This window comes from Leopardus geoffroyi, chromosome C2, assembly GCF_018350155.1.
Source record: "Leopardus geoffroyi isolate Oge1 chromosome C2, O.geoffroyi_Oge1_pat1.0, whole genome shotgun sequence".
In the NCBI taxonomy this organism is placed as follows: Eukaryota; Metazoa; Chordata; class Mammalia; order Carnivora; family Felidae; genus Leopardus; species Leopardus geoffroyi.
In genome coordinates this window covers 150,822,611-150,847,485 of record NC_059333.1, presented here as the reverse complement: position 1 = coordinate 150,847,485, position 24,875 = coordinate 150,822,611, and the positions used below count along the sequence as shown (strand labels likewise).

General features: G+C 49.0%; 2 protein-coding genes across 6 annotated transcripts; both read left to right on the top strand.

The window, feature by feature from the left end:
- The first annotated feature begins 267 nt into the window (after positions 1-267).
- RPL14 (ribosomal protein L14) lies at positions 268-5,910 on the top strand. Its single transcript, XM_045436463.1, has 7 exons — positions 268-434; positions 2,238-2,511; positions 3,027-3,128; positions 3,565-3,659; positions 4,906-5,005; positions 5,100-5,153; positions 5,580-5,910. The coding sequence occupies exons 2-7, from the start codon at positions 2,509-2,511 to the stop codon at positions 5,856-5,858; spliced, it is 633 nt and encodes a 210-aa protein (XP_045292419.1). The 5' UTR covers positions 268-434; positions 2,238-2,508; the 3' UTR covers positions 5,859-5,910.
- A 3,659-nt stretch (positions 5,911-9,569) lies between these two features.
- On the top strand, positions 9,570-21,963 carry ZNF619 (zinc finger protein 619). 5 transcript variants are annotated; one of them, XM_045436459.1, is made up of 6 exons: positions 9,572-10,242; positions 10,577-10,667; positions 10,790-10,875; positions 15,171-15,297; positions 15,875-15,991; positions 19,185-21,963. In XM_045436459.1, the coding sequence occupies exons 3-6, from the start codon at positions 10,852-10,854 to the stop codon at positions 20,561-20,563; spliced, it is 1,647 nt and encodes a 548-aa protein (XP_045292415.1). In that variant the 5' UTR covers positions 9,572-10,242; positions 10,577-10,667; positions 10,790-10,851; the 3' UTR covers positions 20,564-21,963. The 5 variants fall into 5 exon arrangements, with proteins under 5 accessions (XP_045292418.1, XP_045292416.1, XP_045292415.1 ...); XM_045436460.1 differs by having other exon boundaries at positions 9,571-10,667; positions 10,798-10,875; XM_045436458.1 differs by having other exon boundaries at positions 9,572-10,667.
- Positions 21,964-24,875: the final 2,912 nt, after the last annotated feature.

Here is a 24,875-nt window from a genome sequence, read left to right as displayed (position 1 = left end):
CATCCCTGGCAGGGAGTCACTATGTGCAAAACTCATAGACCAGGAGAGAACTTGGCCTGTTAAGACCAGCGCAGCTGAAACACAATGAAGATGGGAAAGGAGGGTTGGCACAGGTGTGTTTGAAGATAGGCGCATATGATGCGGGACCTTGTAGGCTAGAGTAAGGAGTTTAGGTTTTATTTTAAATACTATAGAAAGCCAAGCCACTGAAGTGTTTTAACAACGAAGTGATATAATCTTAATTTTTTTTTTTTTTTTAAAGATCCCTCTGACTGATGAGCAGAGAATAGATTAAGGGAGGCAATGGAGAAAGCAAGTCACTTAGGAGGCTGGTAGAACAGTCCTGGAAGATACTGGCATAGAGTTTAGAGGAAAGGACTGAAAGATACTTGGGAATTGCCAGTACAATGATCACCTTAATCCAGCAATGAAAGGTAACACTGCATATTTAGACAAAGAGATATCTTATGCATGTATTCTGACATTCTGCATCAAGTGGCACAGCATTTCTGCCAAAGATGCATAATCGGAATCTGACTACAAGTCCATATTGAGAGGCCTTCTCCAAAACAACTAGCCTGTATTTTAAAGATTTTTTTTTTTAATTTATTTATTTTGAGGGGGTTGGGGGAGGATGGGTTAAATGGATGATGGGCATTAAGAAGGGCACTTTAAGGAAGGATGAGCATTGGCTGTCATGTAAGAGATGAATCACTGGGTTCTACTCCTGAAGCCAAGACTACACTGTATGTTAACTAACTTAAATGTAAATAAAAATAAAATAATAAAGTTTATTTATTTATTTTGGGAGAGTGAGAGAGAGCATATGAGAGTTGAGGAGGAGCAGAGAGAGGAGAGAGAGAATTCCAAGCAGACTCCATACTGTCAGCACAGAGCCTGATGTGGGGCTCCAACTCGAGAACTGTGAGATCTTGACCTGGACCAAAACCAAGAGTTGGATGCTTAACTGACTGAGCCACCCAGGTGCCCCTGAAGACCTTTTTTTAAAATGTTGATGTATTTGCTTGGGGGGGGGGGGGGGGGCCTGGCGAGTGCTCGAGAGAGGGTGGGGAGGGGCAGAGAGAGGAGAGAATCCCAAGCAGGCTCTGCGGTGGAAGTGCACAGCCTGATGCGGGGTTTGATCCCACCAACATGAGATCATGACCTGCGCCGAAATCAGAGTCTGAAGTTCGACTGACTGAGCCACCCAGGCGCCCCTGGCCTGTATATTAAAATGTATTATGAAAGACAGGCTTAGAACTATTACAGATTTTAAAACACTAAACGTGACAGCTTCCAACTTGTGATCCTCCATTAGATCATGAACCAGGAAAAAAAAATTTATTTGCTCTAAAGGACATAAGTGGGACGACCAGTAACACTTGAATAAGGACTGCAGAATAAACGATAGACTTAATATTATTTTCCTAAGTTTGATTATTGCACTGATTATGTAAGATAATGTCTTCGTTTTTAGGAAATAGTACATCATGTCTAATAGGTACATCATGTCTAACATCCTCTCAAATGGGTTTAGAAGTAAACGACAGAACAGTAAAGCAAACATATAATGTTAACATTTGGGGAACGTAAGTGAAGCTGTTTGGGGAATTATTTGTACTGTTTTGCAACTTTCCTGTTAAGCCTGAATTACTTTAAAATAAAAGGTTAAGGGGCGCCTGGGTGGCGCAGTCGGTTAAGCGTCCGACTTCAGCCAGGTCACGATCTCGCGGTCCGTGAGTTCGAGCCCTGCGTCGGGCTCTGGGCTGATGGCTCAGAGCCTGGAGCCTGTTTCCGATTCTGTGTCTCCCTCTCTCTCTGCCCCTCCCCCGTTCATGCTCTGTCTCTCTCTGTCCCAAAAATAAATAAACGTTGAAAAAAAAAATTAAAAAAAAAATAAATAAAATAAAAGGTTAAGGGACGCCTGGCTGGCTCAGTCAGTAAAGCATGTGCCTCTTGATCTCAGGATTGTGAATCTAAGCTCCACCATGGAGCCTACTTAAAAAAAAAAAAAAAACAAATAAAACAAAAGGTAACAGAATTGCTGGGATCACTTAGAGGAAAAAACAAAAACAAAACAAAACTAGTACTAAGCCATGAGTAACAACATTTAGACAAAAATCCGGGGTACTTAAGAGAAACGGAAGAAAAATGGAAGAACATTAAAAGAAGTCAAATGGAATGCGGACACAATTATAATGAAAGTCACAGCTTCTGTGCTCTTCTTCATTCTAAAGTCCTACTAGATGACCGTCCTGCCACTAACCAGGCCGTCCTGCTACTAACCAGGCTGCCGCACCATACACCGCTGCCCCGGTCAGCCAAAATGCAACAAGGCTCGAACCAGCTCCGCCATGTTTTCCCAGTGAGCATGCGTGCGCGTATGCACGTACGACCCTAACCAATCAGTGCTCGCGTCGGCGGCTCGTTAATCGCAGGGGCGGGGCGGCCTTCTACACATCCGCCCGGTCGGGCGGCCCTTCTTCCTTCTCGCTGAACGCCGCCAGCATGGTGAGTATTGCTGTTGCGGCCTCCCGGTGTGGCGGCCATGCCGCTCCACCTCCGCCTCGGAGGGGGAAGGAAGGCGTGGGACGATGTCCAGCGGGACTTAGGTAGCCTGGGGTGAGGGTCCCGAGGCGGGTGGGGCACGGAGTTTCGGAGCTTGCGAGGCGCCCGGTCGAAGAGCGCGTGGAAGGCCTTGCAGGCCCGGCACGCCTGGGCCTCGCGTGCGCGCGGTAGCCGCCAGAGCTGGAAAGCTGGAGCGGCCCGGGGTCTGCCGGGGCCCCGCCGGCCTAGGGCTGTGCAGACCCCATGTGCTTGGAGCTCCAGCCCGCGGGAACCGGACTTTGGCGCGGCCGCCCCTGCGTGTTTTGTCCATTCATCAGGTCGTCTTAGGTCACTTGGGCGTGTTCCCCAAACGTTCTTTTTTGCTGTACTTCTATTGCTTTTGGATTGCAAAGCCTTATAAACTGACGAGTATTTTCAATTTCAGTAAGTCTTTCCATCTCCCTCCCCCTCGATTTTAGGTGTTCAGGCGTTTCGTGGAGGTTGGCCGGGTGGCCTACGTCTCCTTTGGGCCTCATGCCGGGAAGCTGGTAGCGATTGTAGATGTTATTGATCAAAACAGGGTAAGTGTAAGGAAAAGTAGCACAACTTCACATGCCAGTGACTGATCTGCAGTATGATGGCAATGGTAATTTTCCCAATGGCCCTCTTGAGCTAGGAATGTGACAGGTTGTAGCTTTAATTTACCATTGAGGAAACATGCAGTGCCAAGTGGGGGTTTCATGCACAGGCTTGAATTGGCCAGATGTTCTTGGGTTTGAGTATTAACTCTGCCACTTAAACTAGCCAGACCTTTTGACTGACTGTGGGCTGAAACGGTTGGTGAGGTTTAAAGGAGTTCCTATGTGTAAAGTGAGTGTAGAACAAAGCCAGGCACATGGAAAGCCCTTGTATGCTTTTGGTATTTGAGAACCGTGAACTAAGTGACCAAAGTTTGTGAATCCTTGTTTGGGGTACTATTATGTTTTGCACTGAGATTTTTGATCTTATGTGTTCTAGGCTTTGGTTGATGGACCTTGCACTCAGGTAAGGAGGCAGGCGATGCCTTTCAAATGCATGCAGCTCACTGACTTCATCCTCAAGTTTCCTCACAGGTAACTATATGCCAGTCAACACCACTCTCCCAACTTTGTTTATACTAGTAAAAGTTTGCTTCATCTAATTCAGAAAACATTTTGCCATTTTGTTTTCTTGAGAATGTAGCATACAGTGTTGAAGAGAAAGAACAATTCAGAAGAGGGGTTTTCGGTATAGAAAGGAATGGCCGTTGTTTCCTTTTTGATTTTTTTTTCCACCCTGCTACTTCTCTGACTTTGTCTTTATCCACGTTTGCCATCTTTTTCTTGCTTCCTTTCAGGATTTACACAACAAATACCACCCTGGGGAATTCTGGTCTCCCAGACATATTTTAGTCACCTTTAGCTTAAAAAGCAAAAACTAATTTTTGTCTCTTCCAGTACTAGCTGTCATTAGTTCAGCTTTTAGTGTGTGTCAGTTATTAAGTATTTAACCTACATCATTTCTTTTTGACAGCCACTAAAGCGATTCTGTTTCCAGCTACTTATAGGAAACAGAAGATATCAATAGTGATTTTTTCTTTCTTGACATGATATAGATTATGGAAGTTAAAACACTGTGATGTGTTACTCTAAAGTTATTTCGACTGCAGTGACGGTTGATTGCATGGAACGTGTGCTGTCACGTGTACTGCTGGTTTATTAAGCATGCAGGGTTTTGATACTTCAAGTATTTGAACAAAACTTCAAAATTATTATAATTAGATTTTTTGTTGTTTGGCCGCCTATCTTTAAGCATTATTGTACAGAATAAATATTAGGCCTAAGGATTAGCTTTATCTCATTCTTTATGAAAAGGAAATTGCTTTCTTTACATCCACTGCACCAGAGTGATGGTATATACAAGGTCAGAGGTAATTTTATATCCAGAAAGATTGGTTTGCTTTTTTTATTATTATTATAAAAATTGTATGTTTGAGGGGTGCCTGGCTGGCTCAGTAGAGCATGGGACCTCTTGATTTGGGAGTTGTGAGCCCAAGCCCCATGTTGGACTAGAGCTTACTTTAAAAATAAATAGGACCATCCTGGTTTAGTGAACAACATTCAAGTGATTAAAAGACCTAGTGTGCCAAGTGGTGTGTGGTCTTTGGAGACAACTACAGCTGGAAGTGTGATGAATGAGTGGGAAGGGTGCTTTTGGCTTGTTTTGCTTATGCTGTTTAACTTAACAGGGTATAAATTGTGCATTCAGAAGGCTCAGAGCTGTCTTTGGGTCTGTGTGGCTTCAAAGTTGATTCCTTAATCTGGTCTTGGCTCTTTCTAGTGCTCGCCAGAAATATGTCCGACAAGCCTGGCAGAAGGCAGATATCAATACGAAATGGGCAGCCACAAGATGGGCCAAGAAGATTGAAGCCAGAGAAAGGGTAATGACTTAGGGTGACTTGAATTGTGACCTTTTCTTTTATGGAGGAGTGGTAGGTGGTATGAGCGATCATATATTTACTTCCTTTTTCACAGAAAGCCAAGATGACAGATTTTGATCGTTACAAAGTCATGAAGGCAAAGAAAATGGTAAGTTTTAAAATTGTTATAAGATTTTTGTATTCTAAATTTTTTTTAACATTTATTTATTATTGAGAGACAGAACATGAGCATGGGAGGGGCAGAGAGAGGGGGAGACACAATCTGAAGCAGGCTCCAGGCTCTGAGCTCTCAGCACAGAGCCCAATGCGGAGCTCAAACTCTCAAACCGGGAGATCATGACCTGAGCCGAAGTCAGATGCTTAACCGACTGGGCCACCCAGGCGCCCAAGATTTTTATATTCTAACCCTAAAGTCGGTAATTCAGGTTGCCCAAGCTTGGTAGACCAAAGTTGAATTCATAGGGGTCTTAGACATAAGGCTTGCTTTCTGTGTGTATACGTCCTATATATACAGGATGGAAAAAATAGGTTTTGTGTGCGTATGTAGTAAATAATTTATGTTGAAATTTTTCAGAGGAACAGAATAATCAAGCTTGAAGTTAGGAAGCTACAGAAAGCAGCTCTCCTGAAAGCTTCTCCCAAAAAAGCACCTGCTGCTAAGGGTGCTGCTGCAGCAGCTGCTGCAAAAGTTCCAGCAAAAAAGATGGCCGCTGCGGGCAAGAAGGCTCCAGCCCAGAAGGTTCCTGCCCCAAAAGCTGCAGGCCAGAAGGCAGCACCTCCAAAGGCTCAGAAGGGTCAGAAAGCTCCAGCCCAGAAAGCACCTGCTCCGAAGGCATCGGGCAAGAAAGCATAAAAGCATAAGAGGCTATTATAAATCCGTAATAAAGGTTCTTTTTGACACGCTGGCAAGTGTACTTGATCTATGACATAAAGTCTGTTGCCAGGGTCAGGATTATGGCGCAGATTGATAGGATTGTTAATGTTACTATTTAAGGGATGATGGTTAAAGTGTCTCTGGTTCCCTATCATTTTCTAACCAAAAGCTGGCTTTGGAGCCTCGCTGGGATTAATGAGGACAAAACTCTTCTTTGTTTGGTGATATTAATAGGCAAATGGTGCAGAGTAGATAAGGGAAATACAGGCAGTTTAGGGTTACCTGTCCTTTCCTGAGGGGTGGGGAGTTATCTAGGTAAGTGGGGATCTTCAGCTGGAACCTGAAAGAAAGCTGGTATAAGGAGAAGGGTGGTAGGAAAGTCAAGAATGTGGTGGGCTGGCTAAAGACCCCAGAACAAAATGGCAGGTTAGCGTTTGATCCATGAGGAGTGCAACAGGCCATTGAGTGTTTTCCAATGGAGTGATCCCTCAGATTTAGGTCACGTTGGACTGAATCTTAAGGGAACGTTTACTGGGAAGGTCAAAGGTGTGGTACAGATGTGGCAGTATTCCTCACCTTGACTGGTACAAACCAAGTAGCTGTAGTGCCATGTAGGAGGCCTTCGTGGATTGGGCTGGAAGGAAAGTAAGAGCCAAATGTGCTAAGGTTTTCTGGTTTGTACTTTGGCTCATTGCCTGTGGAAGAAAAAGCTGGAGCGAGGTTATTCACAGGATAGGTACTACACAGACTTAACCTGATAGTCTGGTAGATAAAACCAGGATGCTGACAACCTGCATTCAGATCCTGGCTCTGTCACTTAAGTGCTTTGTGGTCCAGGCATGTTCCTTATCCTCAAGCCCAGTTTCCTCCTGTGCGGTGTGCTTCATGGAGTAGGGAAGTAAATGGTGATTGGACAGCCCAGTGACTGGTTCATAGGAGCGGTGGTAGTTAATGACACAGCTCTTAAGGACAGATTTGGGGTTCGTGGGTATGTAAGCAGTCACTCAAGATGCCCTCGGGAAGGAGACGAATAGAGGAAGATTGGGAAGGAATGATCAGAGGTGGGAAACCAGGAAGGGGACGTGGAAGCTACAGAACGTTGGGATTGTCAACATGAGAGGGAGAGGGCAGTGAGTGAAGAAATGTTACATAGAGTTTGGAGGTTTTGATTTTGTAGTTGGAGTGATGGACACGTTTGGATGCTTCTGGAAAAGCAGCTAGTTGGAAAGGAATCGGTTTTTGAGAAAAGACAGAATGGAGCCTAGAGGAGGAGGGATTAAGAAGTTATACATCCTTTGAAGAGGAAAAAGAAAAAGTGGATTTAGGAGCTAAATTTGTAGTTTTGCTGTCAGGAAATCAAGGGTGTCTCTGATCTCTGAATTTCTCTGGAGTTTGAAACCAAGGTGACATGCGCAGAAAGGGATGAGGGAATGCAGATTTGCAGAGAATGCAGGTTTGAAATTGTCCATGGAGGAGAGGGGAGAGTGCTTCTGTCAGATAGACCTTGATTTGGATGGCCCTTCATCTCCAATCATGAGGTGCTCAGAGGATGAGTTTAAGGCTGAGAGGTTGAGAACGCTTCAGGGTGGAGGCGGTTTTGAGCTGCACCTAGAAAAGAGTGCAATAGGGAACAGCAGAGCTTGGAAATTCAGTCTAGGGAACCTGCAGGGAAGTGACTGAAGCATAAGGCACTTGAAAAGGAGTAGGAAAGTACAATGGGGTGGGGGGGAGGGAGGTGTGCAAATAATAAAGATTTTTTAGCTAGGTTGTAATCCTTGGGAAAATCCATCTGGCAGCCTAGTCCAGACTCCAGAGGAAGAGAGGGAGAGCAGGATGGAAGGGGAGATCAGGAAGTTACTAAAATACACAGGTACATAATAGTCCACTCTGATGATAGAGAATTGCACACTTGTCCAGTTACCTTATTAGGGAGGATGGCATTCGGAGAGAATATTGATATCAGAGTCCGATCCAAGCTTAAATCCTGCCCTGCAGCCCTAGCCCATTCTTGTACTTCCCATGAGCCTCATCTGAAAAACAGGGACCCTGATAACCTGCTTTATACAACACCGTGGCAAGGATCAAATGAGACAGACATAACCCGGTCCTCTAGGTAAAGTAAGGCAGTTGGATAGTTGGCTTTTCAGAGAGCCTCTGCCCCCTACAGCTTCCAGTTTCTAGGCAGTTAGCATCTCCCAACTGTGACAACCCACAGGAATTTGTCTTGAGTTCTATTTTCTCTAATTCACATGTTTCTTTACTTCTCAGCTCTTGGATGAAATTCTGTGTATCTTTTAGTGCCCAAGTTATTAAGGTTACCTGTAGGTCCGCCAGCTAGCTGAATTTTGTGTGTGTGTGTGTCCAGAATAAACCATGAATACATTACATCATTAATACATTTACATTAGAATTGAAATGAAAGGGCCCTTTGATTATCTCCACTAACAACTATGGTGTCTTGCAAAGGAACCACTGTGTATGTCCTTGCAGACATTTCCCATGCATTTATAATCTACATGATCTAGTTTTCATGTTTCAAACACGGATCTTACACTGCATATTCTGCAAGTTTTTTCCCTTCATACGTCTGGAGATCTTATCTACTCAGCCCCTATTCATCTACCTAGTTATCTTCTGCATAATAGTTCCTGGTGTGAATGTTCGTGTGACCTATTGAAGTTCATTGCGGAGGTTTATTTGATCTCTATTGATAGACCTTAAGAATGGTGCCAATTTTTTTCTGTTATAAATAGTACTTCCGTGACTATCCTTGTACGCACGTCCTTCTGTACATGTCATTGTTTATTTGGGGCACATTACCAGTCAGTGCGCTTGCGGAGTTGAAGAATGCAAGTGTTTTTTATTTAAAAAAAAAAAATTTTTTTTTAACGTTTATTTATTTTTGAGACAGAGAGAGACAGAGCATGAACAGGGGAGGAGCAGAGAGAGAGGGAGACACAGAATCTGAAACAGGCTCCAGGCTCTGAGCTGTCAGCACAGAGCCCGACGCGGGGCTCGAACTCACGGCTCGAACTCACGGACTGTGAGATCATGACCTGAGCCAAAGTCGGACGCTTAACCAACCAAGCCACCCAGGCGCCCCATGCAAGTGTTTTTGAATCACTCTTCCTGGAGGTTCTACCAATTCAGACTTGCTCTGTCAATTTTGACTTCTATCAAGAGTGAACGCGGGCATTCCTGCCTGACAATCTTGAATTCCTGATATCTTACAATTTGCCAATCCAATGTGTGAAAAGTTCTTCCCCCGTAATCTCCTTTTTTGCCGCAAATAAAGTTGCCTTTGTGTGACAAACCCACCTGGTATAGTCTCTACCTGTAACTCACCAAGGAATGAACTCATCTTAGTTCGGTTACAGTGCAGTCTGTGGGGCGAAAGGGACAGGGCACCCCTGGAAGGTGGGACAGGAGGGTGAGGGAAGGATGACAAGATCAGTCTGGAACATTTTGGATTTTAGGTGCTTGTGGATTAGCCAAGTAGAAAGAAACGGTAGGCAGGTTGATACACAGAACTCCAGCCCAAAACTAATGCCTGGCCGATAGGAAGCGCTGCTGCTGTGACTATTATTCTATCTGGACTGGAGAGAGATGGGCGTGTGTTCTAGGAAAAGCGGCAACAATAGGCAGGAATAATAATAATGCCATCAACAACAGTGCAAGCGCTTACTCTGACCGACGGTGAGAACCAGAAGTTGCATGAGTTGACACACTCAATGCGCTGAGTTTATGAGTTCGAAACTACTGCCATTCTCAATTGAGAAACGGAGGCACAGAGTTTCAGTACCTCGCACAGGCCCTACAGTGGATATAGGTGGTGGCGCCGGGATCAGAACGGGGACAGTCAGAGCCGGGCCTGGAGGTCTCAGGGCGCAGTCCGGTAGCCGATGGGCGGAGAATGGGGCCAGGAATTCAGTAGGAGGTTAATTACTGCCGGCAGGCGTCACAACCCGCTCGCAGACCCACGCGGAGTGGGGTGCGGACTCGGCGTCCCCGAGGAGCTGGTCGCCCGCTGGGGCGCGGAGCCGCGGAGTCCGGGGGGGAGGACAGCCGGCACCCGGGCGCGTGGGTGGCGGCTCTGGCTCGGGACCATGGAGAAGACCAGCCTCCGGCCGTCCTAGAGCGGCGCGGCGCTGGGGAACGCCTCCGCCCGCGCTTCCGCCTCGGCGGCGGTCGGCGGGAGCGACCGGGTCTTCGGCGGCCCCGCGCTGTGCGGTGGCCCGCCCCCAGCCCCTGTCCCGAGGCTCGGGCGTCAGGGCCCACAGACATCGCCCAAGGGGCCCTTGCCCGCCGAGGCGCCACCAACCCTCCTGCCCCGAAGAGCTGGCCTGACGTCCCCCGGCTCGCGGTACCCGGGGTGGGGGGCGGTGACGCGTGGGGTCGCCCACTTCCCGCGGTGGAGTGTTCAGATTCGCGTCGGGTCTCCGGTCAGCATCGCCCCCTGGGACGTTGAGCGGCGCCCCCTTTCCCCGGGGGCCAGATCACCACTTGGATTTTGCCGTGCAGCCCGTGGTTGGTCCAGGGCCCGGTTATCCTACCTTTTCTCTCAATGCTCATTTGGGATCTTTGCCACCATCGCTAGAATCATTCCGTACAAACTTACTGGTAATTCACTCATCGTGGGCCAGGGATTTTTCTTGAAAGCCACAAATCCACGGCAGCTCTTGACTCTCGCTTCTCAGACATCCTTTCGAGGAATCTTCAGCCTCGCCAGGCAGCTTTGTCGAATTTACACAGGAAGCAGATTCAGCACCCCACGAACCACTGGAGGAGGTGCGTTGAGAATGCCCAGAGTGTCCTGGAAATATCGTTTCCAATGAGAGAGGCAAGGAGACTGAGGGGGAAGAGGTGGGGGAACAAGGCGGGGTCAGCCTCATTGTGATTCTCTCTCTTAGCTCGGCAGGTGCTTGCTTTTCCAAACAGAGAGGGCAGTGCATGAAGCCAGGGGTCATCAGCCATGCTCCAGACTCTGTGGTCCCAGGTGAGCTGAGCTTTCTTCCAGCTTTCCACATCCAGAATAGATAAGAACAGTCACTACAGGAACAGTAAGTAGCCTGACCTGGTTAGTCCCATGCTTAGCTTTGCATCCATCAGTTGAGTAGGGCAGAAGAGGATGTGGGAGGGGAGGTGATGAGGGTGAGCAGCTAAACTTGGGAGGATCAAGTTGGTTGGGAAAGAGGGAGGCACCAGACAAGAAATTCTCCTAGAGGGCCGCCTGGGTGGCTCAGTCGGTTGAGCACTGGACTTCGGCTCAGGTCATGATCTCACGGTTCGGGAGTTCAACCCCACGTCAGGCTCTGTGCTGACAGCTCAGAGCCTGGAGCCTGCTTTGGATTCTGTGCCTCCTCTCTCTCTCTGCCCCACCCCCTCAAAAATAAATAAACGTTAAAAAAAAAAATTCTCCTAGAAAGTGAGAATCTGCATCCATGCAAATATGGAGCTTGCAAGTACCGTTCACAGATGAGCAGCTACCAAGGGGCATGCCAGAAAGGCTCCGTCTCAGGCCCCAACCCAGATCTCCTGGATCAGAATCTACATTTGTACAATACCTGGGGGACGAATGGGCAAGTTAAAATTTGGGGCGCGCTCGTGTGCATCCCACCATACAGAGGAAGGCCACCTCCTGTGTTTAAACAGGTGCTCCCACAGGGGGAGTTTGCCGTGCACATCGCAAAGTCCGGGTACAGTGAAACCACCGCTGGGAGCCTGTGGAGGGTGTGGATTGACGAGGGAGGTGGGGTCTTGGAGGAATGCTGAGTGTGGCGCTGAAGCCAGTGTCTCCAGCCCATTTGCCTCCAGCTTAACCTCTAGGAGAGCCTGAATCCTTGGTTGGCACAAATTCATGCGGAAGCTGTTCTCCTTCCAGGGTGTTCTTGGCCCTAGAGGATGATTGCATCCAAGTTTTGTCCAGCATCCTAGATCACGTAATGTGAAAGCTGGGTGTCTCATGTCGTGGATGGGTCGTGTCGTTAGAATAATAAGAATAATGTGTGCGTGGCTCTTTTTCTGGGGGGCACTGGCCATCTTCTTCAGTTCTACTTAAGTGTCAGCACGTGAGCCCAAATCAGTTCCAAGTCAGGAAATGTTTAAGCATCTGTGGGGGGCAGTCTCTTCTCTCTTGGTGCTTTACGTGGTGCACAGTAGTCACTCAGGGTTGGGTTCCAGTAAGGAAACCCTAAGTGACAGCGGCTTAAACGAGATAGAGCTTCTCTCCCACGCAAAAGAAGTTGGAGGGAGGGAGTCCAGGGATTTTGTGACAGTGGTACTATTGTCACACACCCAGGCTCTTTATCTGTTTCTGCTTCATCATCCTAGCACTGGCTTTCGTGCTCAAGGCTGCTTCATGGTCCAAAGTGGCTGCTTGATCTCCAGCTATCATGTGTGAGTTCCAGATAGAAGAGATGACAAAAAAGGCAACCCTCTCAGCAGTTTGCGCTCTTTCAGGAACCTTCCCCGAGAGTTCCCACCAGTTTTTATACTTGTGTTTTTCACTGGCCTCCCTTATAGTTGCCGGAGCAGGGAGCAGCCCCAGGTGAAATTAAAGATTCCATTATAAAAAAAGAAAGGGAGGGGAAAAAATAGATACACAGTCACCCACCCACCCACCCACCCACACACACACACACACGTTTAGACAACTGCCAGTCTTATCTACAGGCTCCACGAGAAATGTTCCCCTAATCTCATCTGTAGTTGTTGTAAATGCTCAGGTTTCTGTAATGCCATTTGCCAGATGATATTTCAGTTCTTTACACGTATTAACTCACTCCACTCTTACAAGAGCCTTGCGGGAAAACCGAGGCAAAAAAAAATTTGAGTATCTCCTCCAGGGTCACACAGCTGATGGCTTGCAGAGGTGAGATTTGAAGCCAGGGAGTCTGGCTCTGGAGCCAGTGTGTCAACCTCAGCGCTATTGACATCTTGGGCCAGATAATTCTTCGTCGTGGGGAGCTGGCCTGTGCACTGCAGGATGATGGGCAGAATCCCCGGCCTCTACCCATGAGGTGCCAGCAGCACCCACACCATGCCATGATCGGAACAACAAGAACCGTCTCCAGACACGCAGTGCCATATCTCCCGTGGCGGGCATTTCCCCATTGAGAAGCGCGGCTCCGAAGCCTGTGCTGTTTGCACGGTGCTGTGCCGCCTCGGGACCTACTTCCCGTGTCGGGGAATCACCAGCCCCGCTTCATCCCAGAGAAGGAGTACGTGCTCGCAAGGGACAGAAGCAGAGCGATCAGAGACGGAACGGGATGCTGAGAAGCCGAGTGCTGCCGAAAACAAAGGAAGAAAGAATGCGCTGACCATTAGAGAGGGGTCTCAGAGGCGTGGAGGGGTAGAAGCATGATGTGAGGAAAGAAGGTCAGGGCCATGTTCCCAGCTGTTGACTCTGAAGGAGATGAAGACAGGAGGTTAGTTACGTTTGGGGTCAGTGAACTATTCTGCACTGTCCACTAAGGTAGCTATATGTGCCTGTTTAGGTTAATTAAAATGAGGGGTGCCCATGGGTGGCTCAGCTGGTTGGGCGTTTGATTTCGGCTCAGGTCATGATCTCATGGTTCACGGGTTCAAGCCGCATGTCGGGCTCTGTGCTGATAGCTCAGAGCCTGGAGCCTGCTTTGGGTTCTGTGTCTCCCTCTCTCTTTGCTCCTCCCCTGCTCGCGCTCTGTCTCGATGTCTCTCCAAAAACAAAATGAAAAAAGAATAAAAACAATTAAAAACATTTTTTAAATGAGGGGTGCCTGGGCGGCTCAGTCAGTTAAGCATCCAACTCTTGATTTCAGCTCAGGTCCTGATCTCACATTTCATGGAATCGAGCCCGGAGTTGGGCTCTGGGCAGACGGTGCGGAGCCTGCTTGGGATTCTCTCTCTTCCTCTCTCTCTCTGCCCCTCCCCTGCTCACGTGCACTCTCTCTCTGAAAATGAATAAATATTTAAGATAAATAAATAGACAAAAATAAAATTCAGCTGACTAAAATGAGAAATTCAGTTCCTCAGTCACACTAGCCACATTTCAACTTTCTGATCAAGGTGATACCTGGTTTCTTCAGTGTATAGATAATTATCTTTCCCTTGCAACTAATAAGAAATCTATGGGGCGACGTTTAAGATCACGCAACTATCCTGTTCATCGTCAAAATTTCCTCCTAGATTTAGCACCCATTAACGATTCTGGTCCGAACCAATCTTCACCACGATGGCTGCAGTCCTGTGGTACTTATGAGCTCTGTCTCTTCCACCCAGCAGATGCTACACGCAGAGAGGTTGTTGACGTGACAGACTGGGGCAGAGTAGAGCGTAAGTCAAGGAAGAGACGTTATAGTGCCACTCTTTTGTATAAGTGGTCAGCTCATTTTGAAATGTTTGCCTCCTTATTCAACCTTGTATTAAGTGCTCAAAGAAAGAGGGCCCCCTTTGGTCTATTTCCAAGTGCTTAATATCACTGATTCCCATCATCTGCGATAGAGAATAACTCTTCCTTCATACATGCGTTCTGATGATTGAGTGAATTGATGTAAAAGTAGTTGACCGAGGACAAGGCACAAAGGCCTGAACAACCTGTGATGGTTTCCCTCTTCCCGGAGAAGGTGGAAATGGCCCCAGGGGACACAGCTAGACGCACCTGGTGCAGAGGACAGTGTTGCCAGGTCGGACAGAGCTTGGGTGATCTGGAAGCAGGTCCCTGCTCAGGGATGGAGACTGGCGCCCTGTCTCTGGAGCCAGGTATGTTAGGAGAGGAGGAGATAACACTGCACATCGCCTTCAAGAGACAGTAAGGCAAGATGGCAGAAGGAGGGAGAACCACCAGAGTGAAGGGAACTCTGTGCCCTTGGAATTGTTCCTCTGTCTATACAAAGACATGACTGGGAAAGACCAGAGAGAACCTGAGTGGAGGGCCCTAATAGGGGCTCCAGGATGGATGGAGTCAGGGTAAAAGACAGATGGCCTGCTATGGTCATTTTAGAAAACATGCCGGGAAGATTGACCCAGCTCATGGAACCAGACGTGGGGTTGATGTGACCACCAGGCAGGCAGCAGCAAGTGCTGGAGGGCGTGCTTGGATTGGGGCCCCAGCGGTTGCACATTCAAAATGTGCTGAGGGCTGTCCCTGGCTGGGGTGCCGTTGCGGAGCTCCTTGGCAGTGCAAGAAGGTACTGTGCATGAACAAGTACATGGGACTCAGAGCCATGGACTCCAGAGGAATCAGGGCTACCCCGGAGCTCAGGCCCCTCCTGGACCCTCACACAGGGCTTGAGCGGGGGCCTGTTGTTTCAGGAGCCAGTGACCTTTGAGGACGTGGCCGTGTACTTCACCCGGAATCAGTGGACTAGCCTGGACCCCATGCAGAGGGCCTTGTACCGGGAGGTGATGCTGGAGAATTATGCAAATATAACTTCCTTGGGTAAGTCCTCCCTTCCGTCTGAACCAGCTCTGCCCTCAAGGCCCTTGGCTTCCTCCTTGGTGGATCTGGGGTCTCCCATGCCCCCAGGACTGATGCTTCCGTGAGCCGAGCTCCCTAATCCCTAGTTTCGGGAGTAGCTAATGGAGAGCGATCTGGGATCACTTTGGTTTTCAGCAGGACTTGCCTCTTCCCTGTTTCCTGGTGGGGACTCTCCTGAAAGGGGTTTTTGCTCTGAGCGCAGACAGCTGAGAAGGTTCCTGGTGGCCCCATTTTCATTGCTCCACTCTTCCAGTGCCCTGGAGTCCTGGGCTCCGTCTCCCCTGTGTGAGAGTCTCCTAGGACCCCCTGTACACGCTGTAATGACAGAGCTTTCTGTCCTCTCCGATGGAGCCAGAGTAAGACCCCCCACCCCCACCCCTGAGCAGAACAATTTGAGCGTCCCTTAGATCTCAAGATTGTCTCAACACTGACCTCCCTTGGTGTCCTGGGACTTTTTCACCTGACAAAGCAGAAGGTGGACTGAGAAGGGTCAGCAGGGTCTCTCCTCAGCTTCCTGTTCCTTTTCCTTCTCCTTCAGGAGCATTTCCATTCCCCAAACCAGAGCTGATACTCCAGCTGGAGCGAGGAGAGGCACCGCGGGGCCTGGATCCCTGGACACCCACGGGGAGAGAGGCCCCGGGAGATGTCCACACAGGTAAGCAGGAGAGCCTGCCACTGTCCTCTTCTGCTTGGCCTCCTCCCGTCCATTAATGATTCAACCGGAAGAAGGTTTGGCTTCTGTCATACCAGCTCTTGTGGGCATGGCAACGGTCACTCTCATTCAGAAAAGTGCCCCTTGCTAGCCTTCAGCCCCAAACTCGAAAGGACCCGTCCAAACATTTCATTTGCTGTTATTTTTCCTTGTAAAGCCACAGGGTTTCAAAAATATGTGGTGAAAATAGGCTTTTGGGGGGGGGGGTCAATTTAGGAATATAAATGCAATATAGTAAGAACTTGTTTCTATAAGAACGTTGTAGGTATGAGTGTGTATGAAACTATACATGAGAATAGAATTATTAGGAACCCCTAAACCCTACAGATTAGCTTTCGAAAGGAAGCCTGTGTATTTATTGGGAATGAATGGTTTCCCTTTTTGAAAGATACCATGAGAACCATCCAGACATTGGGTGTTCAGCCTTTCTCACTCAGTTGGCCCTGTTCGCATACTCCCTCCATCCCATATGCTATTGCAAGTCTTAGAAACCAAATGCCCCTTCCTGATTCAGCCCCACTTCGGCCTTCGTCGGGGCCTTTGGGTTGACCCAGCACGTGCCGTCGTCTTGATTAGAAACCTCTCCCAGCGGTCTGCCTGCAGTTCAGTGTTTCCCTCTGCCACAGCTACACGTCGTCTGTCTAGTCTGCCAACGGCTTTAACCCAGCACGGTCAGATAGAACACTGTGGAACAGAAATGTTCTGCATCTGCGCTACCCAATCTGGTAGCCCTTATCCTCATCAGCACTTGAAGTGTGGTGAGTGCGAATGAGGAACTGAATTTTAAATTTGGCTCCGTTTTAATTAAAGTTAAGTAGCTACGGGCGTCTAGAGACTTCCTTATGTACAGTGCGGCTTAAAACAATTACAGGAACAGCCTCCCCCTGCCTTTTTAGCTTCTGGATCAGTAGTTTCAAACTCCAGTGAGCATCCGAATCTCATGCAGGGCTTGTTAGAGTGTGGGCTTGCTGGAGACCAGCTCTAGAGGTTCTGATTCAGCAGGACCGGGTGGGGCAGGGGCCAGGAATTCGCATTACTGACAGGTTCCCAAGTGATGGTGGTCCAGGGACCACACCTTCAAGACTACTGCCCTTGAGAATCTCAAACCGTATCTTTTTTTTTTTTTAAGCTTATTTATTTATTTTGAGAGAGAGAAGAGAGCAAGTGAGAGAGCACAAGCAGGGGAGGGGCAGAGAGAGAGGGACAGAGAGAATCCCAAGCAGGCTCTGCACCGCCAGCATAGAGCCCAATATGGGGCTCAATTCCATGACCATGAAGTCATGACCTGAGCCAAAATCAAGAGTCGGATGCTTGGGGCGCCTGGTTCCCCAACTGACCCTTGATTTCGGCTCAGGTCATGACTTCATGGCCATGGAATTGAGCCCCGTATTGGGCTCTATGCTGGCGGTGCAGAGCCTCCTTGGGATTGTCTCTCCATCTCTGTCCTCTCTCTCTCTCTCTCTGCCCCTTCCCTGCACTCCTTCTCTCAAAATAAATAAATAAACTTAAAAAAAAAAGTCAGAGGGGCGCCTGGGTGGCTTAGTCAGTTGGGCATCTGACTTCCGCTCAGGTGATGATCTCACCGCTCGTGAGTTCAGGCCCCACGTCGGGCTCTGTGCTGACAGCTCGGAGCCTGAGGCCTGCTTTGGATTCTGTGTCCCATTCTCTCTCTCTCTGCCCCTCCTCCACTTGTGCTCTCTGTCTCTCAAAAAATAAATGTTAAAAAAAAAAAAAAAGATGCTTACTGACTTAGCCACCCAGGTGCCCCTCAAACCATATCATTTAAACTCTGGGTTGCATCTCATCATTGAGTTGTGCTTAGCATTTAAAAATTACCCTGGAAGTTGGGGTGGGGGGTGCCTGGCTCAGTTGGTAGATCATGTGACTGTCTTTTTTTTTTTAAGTTTATTTATTTATTTTGAGAGAGACAGAGTGTGAGCAGGGGAGTGACAGAAAGAGGGGGAGAATCCTAAGCAGGCTTTGAGCTGCCAGTGCAGAGCCTGATGTGGGGCTGGAGATCATGACCTGAGCCAAACTCAAGAACCGGAAACTTAACCAACTGAGCCATCCAGGCACCCTGAGCATGTGACTCTTGATCTCAGGGTCGTGAATTTGAGCCCCATGTTGTGTGTAGAGATTACTTGAAATAGATTAATTAGTTAATTAATTTAAAAGATTTGAAAAATTACATAGTTGTAAAAAAACCCTAGGTATTCTAATAGAGAAGACTCCTTTAAAAACAAATTAGTCTGGGGGCACCTGGGTGGCTCAGTCGGTTAAGCATCTGACTTCAGCTCAGGTCCTGATCTCACAGTGGGTGAGTTCGAGCCCCACGTCAGGCCCCGTGCTGACAGCTCGGAGCCTGGAGCCCTCTTCGGGTTCTGTGTCTCCCCCTCTCTCTGCTCCTCCCCTGCTCGCACGCTGTCTCTCTCTCAAAAATAAAATAAAAACGTAAAAAAAAAAAAAAATTAGTCTGGACTATACTAGACTTAAATAGACCAAAATAGTATAAAATCTGTTATACCTGCATCACTGTTTTTTATTTTTAACATAAAATCTACACCCTTTTCCTTTCAGAGGTAAGTGTCTCAGAGTACACAGTGTGGGTTTTGAAATCATGGCCTCCTGTGGACCCTTCATGATCGGCAGTATGGCCCATTGTTTTCTCTCCAGCTGGGCTTAGGACAGAATCCTCTTTAAAGGTCACAGAACGGTTTGGAGCATTTGGTCAGGCCCCATCCCACGCCTGGGCCTGGGGGTCCACTGTTGCACGCTGCGACTCCCAGCCCCGGGCCCTGGGTGGCCTGGGGCTGCTCACCCAGCTCTCTTCTCCAGCTTAGAGATCTCCTTCTCCCTGTCAGCTCTCTCTTTCTTCACCGCTTTCCCTTCCAGCACCTTCTCCACCCCGCTCCCGTTATTCTTCACTTCTCTGGGTGGCTAGCTTCTGCCGCCCGCGTGCCCGGCTTTTCTTGTCCAAATGGCCTGGCTCGCCTTCTCCGCCCCCAGGACTTTTCTCTCCCTTCGGGGCATCCTCGGGTAGCCCTGTCTCTCTCCCAACAATACTATTACCGCCTAATCCCTTTCCCCTTGTAGCCTTAGTAAGTGCCTCCTCTGTTTCCTTTTTTTCTCATGCCAGGTGGTAAAAACAAGACTGCGAAGGAGGAGCAAACCCCAAGGCCGGACGTTTCTGTAGCATCGGTGGCCCAGAGACTGGCGGTGGAGGGGCTGCTCCCGGACGGTCCCCAGCAGCCTCACCTTAAAGCCAGCTTGGAGGAGCCACCGCTGTGTGACCTGGGGGCGGACACGGGCTCACACGGAGGGGGTTTCACGGGCTGGCTGGTGCAGGGGTACAGACCCTCCACCAGGGAAAGGGAGGAGCCAGCCAGCACACCGCAGGGAAGCGCCGGTGTCCGTGTCCTGACGAAGCCAGGCCTGCGCTGGGGCCCAGCAGTTTACGCGTGCGGCGAGCGGGGCCGGTGTTTCGGCCTGCCTTCAGACCTGCAGCGGCATCAGAGCGTCCACACGGACGACAGGCCCTTCGGATGCAAGGAGTGCGGGAAGGCCTTCAGGTACAGCTCCAAACTGGCCCGGCACCAGAAGAGCCACACCGGGGAGAGGCCTTACTCGTGCCAGGAGTGCGGGCAGGCCTTCGGCCAGAATTCCCACCTCCGGCAGCATCGGAAACTGCACGGCGGCGACAAGCCCTACGAGTGTCAGGACTGCGGGAAAACCTTCAGCTACAACTCCAAACTCCGCCGCCACCGGCGGGTCCACACGGGGGAGAAGCCCTTCCAGTGCGAGGCCTGCGGCAAGGCTTTCCGGTGCAGCTACGACCGCCTCGTCCACGAGCGAATCCACACCGGGGAGAAGCCCTACGAGTGCCAGGCGTGCGGGAAGAGCTTCAGCTCCGCGTCGGTGCTCGGCCAGCACCAGCGAACCCACACCGGGGAGAAGCCGTACGCGTGCGAGGAGTGCGGGAAGGCCTTCGGCCGCAGCTCCGCCTTCCTCCAGCACCGGCGGCTGCACACGGGCGAGAAGCTGTTCAAGTGCACCGAGTGCTGGAAGACCTTCAGCTGCAGCTCGCGCTTTGCCGTGCACCGGCGGGTGCACACCGGGGAGAGGCCCTACGGCTGCCAGGAGTGCGGCAAGGCCTTCAGCCAGAAGGTCACGCTGGTCCAGCACCGGCGGCTGCACACCGGCGAGAGGCCCTACGAGTGCGCCGCGTGCGGCAAAGCCTTCAAGTGGAGCGCCAGCTTCGTCCAGCACCGCAAGCTGCACGCGCGCCGGGGGGCGGCGCCGGGGCCCGGGCCCCGCCGCCCCGCGCTACCCGCCCCCGCCCTGCCGGGGGCCGCCCCGCCTGCCCCACACCCCGCGCCGCGGCCCCCGCCGCCCGCGCCTGGCTTCGCGCTGCGCCCCCGGGCCGCGGCGGCCGGCCCTTCGCCCGGGCGAGTAGCGCACGGCCTTCGGGACCTCACTTCCCCAGGGAGCCCGAACCCCTCGCCCCACGCCCGGTGAGCTCCCTCACGCTCTCCCCCGCCCGCCCGCCCGCCCAGAGTCCTGTTGCCCCGGCCCCGCGTCTCTGTCGTTGCTCTCCTGGGCTCGTGTAAGTCGTCGTTGCTTTCCCAGTTCCACGTCTGGTCTCACCCTTAAGGACCGTGTTGGATTCCCCGCTTCCGTCCCCTGGGTAGGAAATGGTGGCAGCTGTCCCTTGTGCTGTTCGGGATGGGCCGGTAGCCTCGGTCTGCACCTGCCTTCTCTACTGGATTTGGAGGAGTTTACAGAAGATCTGGGGGGTTTAGGGGCGCGGCATGCCAATGACATGGCCTGCTGTAGTTCAAGAAATTGGGGAGGGGCACCTGGATGGCTCGATAGGTTAAGCATGGGACTTGGGCTCAAGTCATGATCTCTGTTCCAGCCCCGAGTAGGGCTCTCTGCTATCAGCACAGAGCCTGCTTTGGATCCTCTGTCCCCCCTCCTCTCTGCCCCTCCCCCACTGGTTCTCTCTCTCTCCCTCCTTCCCTCCCTCCCTCAGAAATAAACATTAAAAAAAGGGGGTGGGATGCAAAGCCCATGGGAAGTAATCGAAGGAGGTATGCAGTGATTGCTTTCAGGAATTAAGGAGGGCCATTTGGTGGGGAAGTAGCAAGGCTCACTGTGTGGCATCTGAGCCTGGGACTTTTTGTTACCTTGATAATGACCATTATGAGGATCCTGTGTAACTAAGCAATAGGCGGAGGAGATAACCAGTAAAAAGAATAGGAAGTGATGAGTCAGCATTGATGGCAATAATGTAAAATTACGTTCCTAAACTTGATTGGAAGGGGATGTGGCTTTTCTGTTGGGTTCCTTTTCTGTCCCTAGCCACATCTTTTTTTTTTTTTTCTTTTCTTCAGTGCCCACTCAAATACGTAGGTAGGAAAGTGATTAGGGCCTGTGCATTGAGAGCAGATGCCTGGGTGTAGCCATCTCTCAGTTATACATGGAATGAACTTGTTGGCAACACAGTGTCGAGCGTCAGAGGGAAGGAGAGAGACCTAACCCTGACCTGCTGTAGCTCCTGCCTCAAAGGAGAGTTTATTCCTAACCATACGCATCCTCTGATGTGTTCTCACACCTACTCCACATCCTCTGTGGTACAATCTGAGTTTTTGGTTTTAAGTTAATTTTGTAATGAACTATTTTGAGAGCACCGAGAAGGGTTTATGGACGCAAATGTTACCAGATGGTATGATGCCACCGGTGTGGCTATGCTTCCTGTCTAGTGGCATGGTCCTTCTCAGAATCATTGTTTCAGGACGACAGTAGCAACATGGAAAGGTACTTTAATTAACTAAGCAGGAATACCACACTAAGTAAATGATATATACACTGTTACTATGACACCATAAAATGATGTCTGCAAGGGAGAGCATAAAGCACCGTTTTGGTTTTGGTTAGTTTTATTGAGATATACTTTATAGCCTTTACCCTTTTTTTTTTTTTTGTTTAATTTTAATTTCTTTAAATGTTTTTATTTATTTTTGAGACGGAGAGAGACAGAGCATGAGCAGGGGAGGGGCAGAGAGAGAGGAAGACACAGAGTCCGAAGCAGGCGCCAGCCTCTGAGCTGCCAGCACAGAGCCCGACGTGGGGCTCGAACTCATGGACTGTGAGATCATGACCTGAGCTGAAGCGGGATGCCCAACCGACTGAGCCACCCAGGCACCCCGCCTTTACCCTTTTCAAGTATACAGTTTGGTGAGTTTTGACAAATGAATACAGTTGTGTAACCAAGATAAAGAAAATTTCCATCACCCTCAGCACAGGGAGAAATTTAAATGTTTGTGGGATGCTGGAGATATTTCTTTATTTTCTTCTTTTGTGCAATACACAGAAGTCAGGAGAAGAAAAGGCAGAAACCAAACGTATCTTCCCAGCTGTAGTTAGAGGTTCCAGAATATGCAAAGATCCCTCACCTAGAATCACCATTAAGAAAAGCAGTCAAGGGGCGCCTGGGTGGCGCAGTCGGTTAAGCGTCCGACTTCAGCCAGGTCACGATCTCGCGGTCCGTGAGTTCGAGCCCCGCGTCAGGCTCTGGGCTGATGGCTCAGAGCCTGGAGCCTGTTTCCGATTCTGTGTCTCCCTCTCTCTCTGCCCCTCCCCCGTTCATGCTCTGTCTCTCTCTGTCCCAAAAATAAACGTTGAAAAAAAAAAATTTTAAAAAAATAAATAAATAAAATAAAATAAAAAAAAAAGAAAAGCAGTCAAAATGTAGGAAAATGATAATTACTGCTTTCTTTGCCATATTTCTCTCTCCTACACACAAAATTATATATATATATATTTATAGTATATATGTTATTAATATTTAATTTATGGTAAATGTAATATATATATAACATCCATTCTATTTCCCGCAAACACCATTAAACAGGGCCTCACGGCTTCTCGGAAGATTATAGCATGGAAGGGTGGGGGTGAGAGACCTCAAAACTAGCCAAATTTCAGAAAAACATAACTTCTAAATATAGTTTGGAAGGGTGGAAGGTAACAGATTATAGACGTTATAAGATGAGAAGAAAGCAAGGAGTGTAGGGAAAATCAGTATCAGCTCTGGGTTGAAAAATGACTTTCGATTCCTCACAGCTAATAGAGTTACGGGTTTCTGATGGTGATGACTGGTATTCTCTCGTCTGTTTCTTCCCTTGTTCATGAATTCAACAGGCATTTAGGGTCTCCCCCATTGTTGCACAAATGTTACTATACAGCTTCCATAGCACTAACTAGGGGCCAAAAGATGAATAAGGTGCCATTCTTTTTAATGCTGGGAACAGTGTTGCCAGGTTGTCTGGCACTTAGTAGGCACTTGTTTTGTTTTAAGATTTTATTTTCGAGTAACCTGTACACCCCAATGTGGGACTTGAACTCATGACCCTGAGATCAAGAGTCGCGTGCTCTTCTGAATAAGCCAGCCAAGCGCCCCAATAGTAGGCACTCGGTGTTTTTTTTTTTAAGTTCATTTATTTTTTTGAGAGAGAGCGTAAGCACATGAGTAGGGGAGGGGCAGAGAGAGAGAGAGAGAGAGAGAGAGAGAGAGAGAGAGAGAATCCCAAGCAGGCTCCACACTCTGTGCTGAGCCCCACACAGGGCTCAATCTCACAGACCGTGAGATGATGATCTGAGCTGAAATCCAAGAGTCAAACACGTAACCAACTGAGCCACCCAGGTGCTCTGGTAGGTACTTGTTTTTTGACAAGGGCCATGTGTAGCTCACTGAAAGGACAGATATGTAAAAATAAACTCACATCACTTAAATTCCAACATACAGTTCTTCCAAGAGTTTTGTTTTCTCTGAAGGTGAATTGACTATGTCTAAACATACTGACTCCCCCTGCCCCTGCCCCCAAACTTATTATGTTAACATGAGCCTGAGGACTGCCCACTTCCTTTAGGAAAGGGATATGGGTGTCATATTACCTGAATCATTTAGTTCTGAGACTTTTACCTTTATTAGTGAGTTGGCTATGTTATTTAGGACTCTTTAAAATTAACAGAAACCTGCAGCGCCTGGATGGCTCTGACTCTTGATTTCGGCTCAGGTCATGATCTCCTGGTTTGTGAGTTCAAGCCCCGCATCAGGCTCTGCACTGACAGTGTGGAGCCTGCTTGGGATTCTCTCTCTCCCTCTCTCTGTCTCTCTCTCTCTCTCTCTCTCTCTCTGTCCCTCCCCTGCTCGCTCTCTCTCTCAAAAAATAAAATAAAATAAAATAAAATAAATAACTTATTTCAATTAGTGTAAGTACACTTAATGATAAGGATTCCTAAATGTATCCTGGCACCAAAGGCAAGAATATGCAGCAGGAGATTTGGACCCTGGAAAACCCAAGCAGGAGCAACAGGCAGTCCCCACTCTTTCTTTACGTCTGATCCCTTCTCCCCTCTTCAGCTCTGCTGTCTCTATCCCCAGGCACACGGCAGAGGTTGCCCCAGACTTCATGTTTACAACTCTATCCTGGGAGTAGCCCAAAGAATTTGCCAGACTGTGACAAATCCCTGGGAGAGAGAATCTGATTTGCCCAGTTTAGGTGTGTTCACTACTCTTCTCTGGCCAAGAGATCAGGTCACATAGTGTGGATGAGACTGCTGGGGTCCCACTCTGGTAAGGGGGAGTTAACTGGGCTAATCAGATACCAGAAAGATAGCTTGCTGACTTCTGAGATCACAACCTTTTCTCTTGTTTCCATTGTTCCGGGTCTCCTGGCAACTAAGATAACTGAGGAGAAGCTTCTGGATATTTTTTTCCCAATGCCTGGAAGCTTTTAGGAATTTAGCTTTGACAGCCCCCTTA

Bases quoted from the DNA above. Each gene is read 5' to 3' on its own strand.
- ZNF619 (XM_045436460.1), top strand. From the start codon at position 10,852: ATGCTCCAGACTCTGTGGTCCCAG. The intron at 10,876-15,170 runs GTGAGCTGAGCT...CTGTTGTTTCAG, and splicing joins TCCAGACTCTGTGGTCCCAG to GAGCCAGTGACCTTTGAGGA. The intron at 15,298-15,874 runs GTAAGTCCTCCC...CTTCTCCTTCAG, and splicing joins TGCAAATATAACTTCCTTGG to GAGCATTTCCATTCCCCAAA.
- RPL14 (XM_045436463.1), top strand. The intron at 5,006-5,099 runs GTAATGACTTAG...CCTTTTTCACAG, and splicing joins AGATTGAAGCCAGAGAAAGG to AAAGCCAAGATGACAGATTT. The intron at 5,154-5,579 runs GTAAGTTTTAAA...GAAATTTTTCAG, and splicing joins TCATGAAGGCAAAGAAAATG to AGGAACAGAATAATCAAGCT.